At 42.1% G+C, this 4,597-nt stretch overlaps 1 protein-coding gene across 1 annotated transcript in view; it reads right to left on the reverse strand.

Moving 5' to 3' along the window:
* The window catches only part of LOC104509938 (inactive serine protease PAMR1-like), a gene marked incomplete at its 5' end in the record, with an annotated part of 28,780 nt that overhangs the window by 1,403 nt on the left and 22,780 nt on the right, over positions 1-4,597 (reverse strand). Inside the window, 3 exons of the mRNA XM_010152039.1 lie at positions 668-963; positions 2,075-2,307; positions 4,452-4,518. Coding sequence (XP_010150341.1) covers positions 668-963; positions 2,075-2,307; positions 4,452-4,518 — 596 coding nt within the window. The remainder of the gene's footprint in view (positions 1-667; positions 964-2,074; positions 2,308-4,451; positions 4,519-4,597) is intronic.

Below are 4,597 nucleotides of genomic sequence, written 5' to 3' on the forward strand. Positions count from 1 at the left end.
AAGAATCAAATCAAATAAATAATTATTATGATTTCTTGGATAAAATCCATTCATTAACCCACATATGCCCTCACTCCAGAAAAAGAGAAACACACAGCCAAAATTGCTGTATTTCTCCTCATTTTGACTTCAACCTTCCTAGTTGTTCTTGAAAAAAGCAAACCCCTCTGGTGAGCCTGAGGTGCTATTTTTTGCAGCTGGAGTCAGACAAACTTTTTTTGAGTTTAGAGCTGTGCAGCCTTGGGGCTGAGATGTGAAATGCACTCATGGCATCAAACCAGGATCTAGAGCAGAGGTGTTTCCCTCATAACTTATGCTAATCACTTCTGACAGTAGCTGGCATCTCTTGTACTTTTTTTCTGGCAATTTCACTCAAGACATTATGGCCCATGGAACCTGAACTCTTTGCTTACTTTGTGTTAGGGGGTGAACATACGAGTTGGACAGCATCAGGGGAATTCCGTGAACCACAGCACGAGCCCTCCTTGTGCTGTGACTGCTCTGCATTTGACAGTAGATACTACTGCCATGACAGCAGATATGCATTTCAGAGAACAGTGTGTGTAAACCAATATATTACTCAAAGGGTACACTTTTTCTCCCCATCAAAATGGCTATGATCAAGATCTGTCTGTGCTCATCATTTTCCACTCCCAGACTTACTCACCCGTAGGTTCTGGATGGTCTTTTCATCCCTGTCATCATCTCTGTAGAATTTCCCCAGAACCACCTTCAGCTCTGCTGTCTTGAGCACGATGGTCTTGCCCAGATCAGTGACGCAGTGAGCTGCCACCACCACGGTGCGCTCGTTCACCAAGGCCCCGCTACAGATAAGGATCCAAGTCCCTTTCCGGAGACTGTTCTCCTTCACCCCATTGGCTGTCCGATAGATTGCTGCTTGCCAGGGCCACCTGGTAGAAGTCACTGTCTTCTGAAGGGTGATGTTTTCTGCTTTTCCACAGACTGAGGAAACATGAACCAAGAATGAGATAACACATTCTCCCCACCAAAGAATCAGAATATCCCTCTTGATTCCTTCTTAGGATGTGCCAAAAGAAGCCAAACTGCAATGGTTAGCATGAGGGACAGCTTTCTAATTAACCTCTGTGTTTGACATGCAAAATTATGAGAGTATTTTATATAGCTTGAAACAACACTTTCAATTTTTCCATTATCTGAATTTCTGACTGAAGTAGGAATGTGGATTTAGCACCTGAGCAGGTGAATTTTCATGACAACCGTACCAAGCTTCACTATAATGAGACGACTGCATAAAGAAATGGAAAGAACACCCCTGATTCTTGCTTATAATAAAAGACTATAAAGCCTGCAGTGCACTCAAACTCACCCGAGGCAGTCACAGGGTGACTGTGAGGTCCTCTCCTAGAAGTGACCTTAGCACAGGTGAATTTGTGCCTGTGAAAACAGACTTGTCTATTCTAGGAATATACTACCTGTGCTCAGACCGGGGGTAACACTTCCTGTATTAGGAAAGGTTTAATTCAGTTGAGAGAGTTTCATCATGTGGTGACGTTTTTTCAGTCTCCCTTAGGACGTTCTGGTTTTTCCTGGGATGTAGTGTCTGCACGCCCATAGTGAAAAGGATGGAATGAAGCACTTTTCAGTACAAGAGATGCTCTCAAAGCAAAGCCACAAACAACACCACGAAAAGTCTGCTTGATGTTAGGATCTTCTTTTCACAGTTTGCCTACTGCCCACAATGAGTTGCACTGAATCTTCTGGTGTTCCTACCCTGACTTACTTGGTGCAGTAGTTCTGGATAAGATTTTATCTGAACTTATCGTGTGCACTGTTCAAACGTAGAGTTTGAACCCTTCCTTAGCAGGGTATACAAATTACAGTGCTGAAAGCACTTCACCATCAACTGAACAAGTTCTCCTGGTGGTTAGCAAGAGCCATATATTCTCCAAGCTTTATTGCTCCTATCTCTCAGGTGGAAGCACAGGCAGCCTACACCACTGGCACTCCCTCCTTTTCTAAGATGAACACACATCCTGTTCCCCCATCCACCCGCAGATGTGTGCATTTTGGGGATTTTCCCGTGGAGACTCACTTGGAGTACACACAGGGGCTCTCCCACTCCATTTTCCTGTCTTCAGACAAGTCCTCCTGCTGCTCCCCAGGCGGCGGTAGAAGGGAGAAATGCACTCGTACTGAAGCTGAGTGTGCAGGTGCTGGTACCCCGGGGGCAGGTCTCCAAAGGGCAGTGCTGGCTTCTTGGTTGGGTAGATTTCAAGCTTTTGCTTGCTGAATGCAGATGAGTAAAGTTGATGCAAAGGTGTTTCCCTGTTTCAAGGCACAAAGAACACAAGGTAATAATGATAACAGTGATGATGATAATAATGATAATAGAAAAGTGATCATTAACCATAGCTTTATCAGCAGCTGTGTTAAGTATTATGTAAAAACGTGAAGTTTGCTTATGAAAGAATAAGGCAAAAATACCATTCCAACATAGTTTAGCAATACTCCCATTTACATCCCAGCTATTTTATTTACATATATACATACACACATATATAAATACACATATGTTTATAAATTTTCTGTTTGTGTCTCTTTTTGTTTTTCATTTTACAGTTTCTGGATTGCAACCAGTTGCCTCTGAATGTGGAACATTTTTTGCCGTTCACAAAAGGACTGAGATACCATGTTTTTAAATAAAGAAATTACCCTGGAAGTTGACATTGCTGTAATTAATTCTCACTAGAGAGGAGTTAGGCGCATCTTTTCTCTAGTGAACATTTAAATAGGCAGTATTAGGAATCGATTCAGATTAAATCATGTTGATAAAGTTGCTTGATTTAGCAATTAACACAGTTAATTACCTCACTACAGAGATTTCATAATTTCAATAATCACTAAGCTTCCATTTAGAAATTGCACTGATTAGCTGAAACATGGCACATAATTAGAAATATAAATATATGCACCAGCCTAGATATGGACCATAAGCTTGACTACAGTCATACTTAAATCTTCCTCACTTAGAGCATGTCCCTTTCTCTAATGCTTAAAAGCACATATCTACAGAAAAAAACTATTTACATCTGAGAAATTCGTCAGGAAATTAATTTCCCTTGATATTTCTGGTACTGCCTGCATCCAGAAAAGCCATAAAAATGGTTTTTTCCATGTGATAATTCCATTTTTGATCACAGAGAGACACAGATTGCCTCCATCATACAGAATCTGTGAGGTGATACATAACAGCACTCAAGGAAAGTAAAGTTATTAAGAACAAAAGCAATGGCAAGTTTCTTGTATTTTGGAAGAAGGATGAGAGCTGCTGTGGTCAGACTGCAAGGGTCCCGTTCCCTACTCACACGTGACCTTGTAATATTGCATAATCCACACTTTGCCTCACTATTAACCTACGAAATGGAGATCTTCCTTCAAGGAATAAAAACAGTCCACGAACATGAGATGCCATCATGATGCTATGGAGGTGGGGGGCATGTATGCACTCTCATGCAGCTGGTGTTAATATCTGAAACATTTAGCAGAAAAAGACCTGTGTTCAAAAGTGAATTGAGAAATGTAAGCAAGAAAACCCCCCTGATGGATACCAAAGCCTCCCGATGGCTTCTCAAGGCCATCTCTACAACCAGACATCACAGAGCTGGAGAGTGGGATAATAGTTTGGAAGTACATGCTTGCCTTATTCCTAAAGTCTTCTCTAGGCATCTGCTACCGGCCATTGCCAGAGACAGGGTATAGCTTGAGCTGAACCTTTATTCTGACCTGGTATGGCTGTTCTTAAAGATGAGGACAGTTCTTGCACTGCATCAAAAAATAAATGAATCATGTACTGCAAGTAAAAAACTGAAATGAGGATTTACTGCTTCGACAAAAATGAACCTAAACATTCCAGAATAACTAATTCAGATTGGGATTATTTCAAGAAATCAGCAGAAGGGTAAAACCAGACAGGGTCTGCTCTTTCATTCCTTCCTCCCCTCCTACTTCCTCCTCTCCCCCATGCCCTCTCCAAGCCAAACTTTATATCAATTGTGCATTATTGCTTTGTATAGTGAAACTTAATGGGACCAGATTATATCGCTATACATCCTTCTTGCCTTGTGCTCTCCCCACTCATTTCTTCACTAAGATGGCACACGTTCATATTTTAGGACACATCCTTAGCTCCAAGGAACTGTTCAGACTGTTCTCACGCCTGCAATCCTAATTCTGGCATTGTTCAGCAGCTGGCACATCTCTGACTGTGCTTTCCTTCCTAGCTGCCCCCAGCAGCTTGCAAACCTGTGCTTACACAGACCTCCCCTCCCAGCAGCTCTCATTGCTCAGTTGTCAGTGGAGTTGTAGGAATGGCTGCTCAGGCAGGCTAAATGCACAGGGTGGAAAGGAGAGGACGGGAAAAGCCAGCACATTTGTTCTTTAAACTGTAGTTGAGGATATTGCATTCTCACCTTGACTGAACCTGCATTGGAAGCACTTTCTGTCTCACCAGGTCAGAGATCTTTGGCTCTCTGCAGGCTAGAAAAAATATAATGTTGCACAGTACTTTTCTACATTCACAGCTCAAGTGTTAAGGTTCATACACATTTCCACTCTT

This window comes from Eurypyga helias, unplaced genomic scaffold (assembly GCF_000690775.1).
Source record: "Eurypyga helias isolate BGI_N326 unplaced genomic scaffold, ASM69077v1 scaffold38365, whole genome shotgun sequence".
Lineage (NCBI taxonomy): Eukaryota > Metazoa > Chordata > Aves > Eurypygiformes > Eurypygidae > Eurypyga > Eurypyga helias.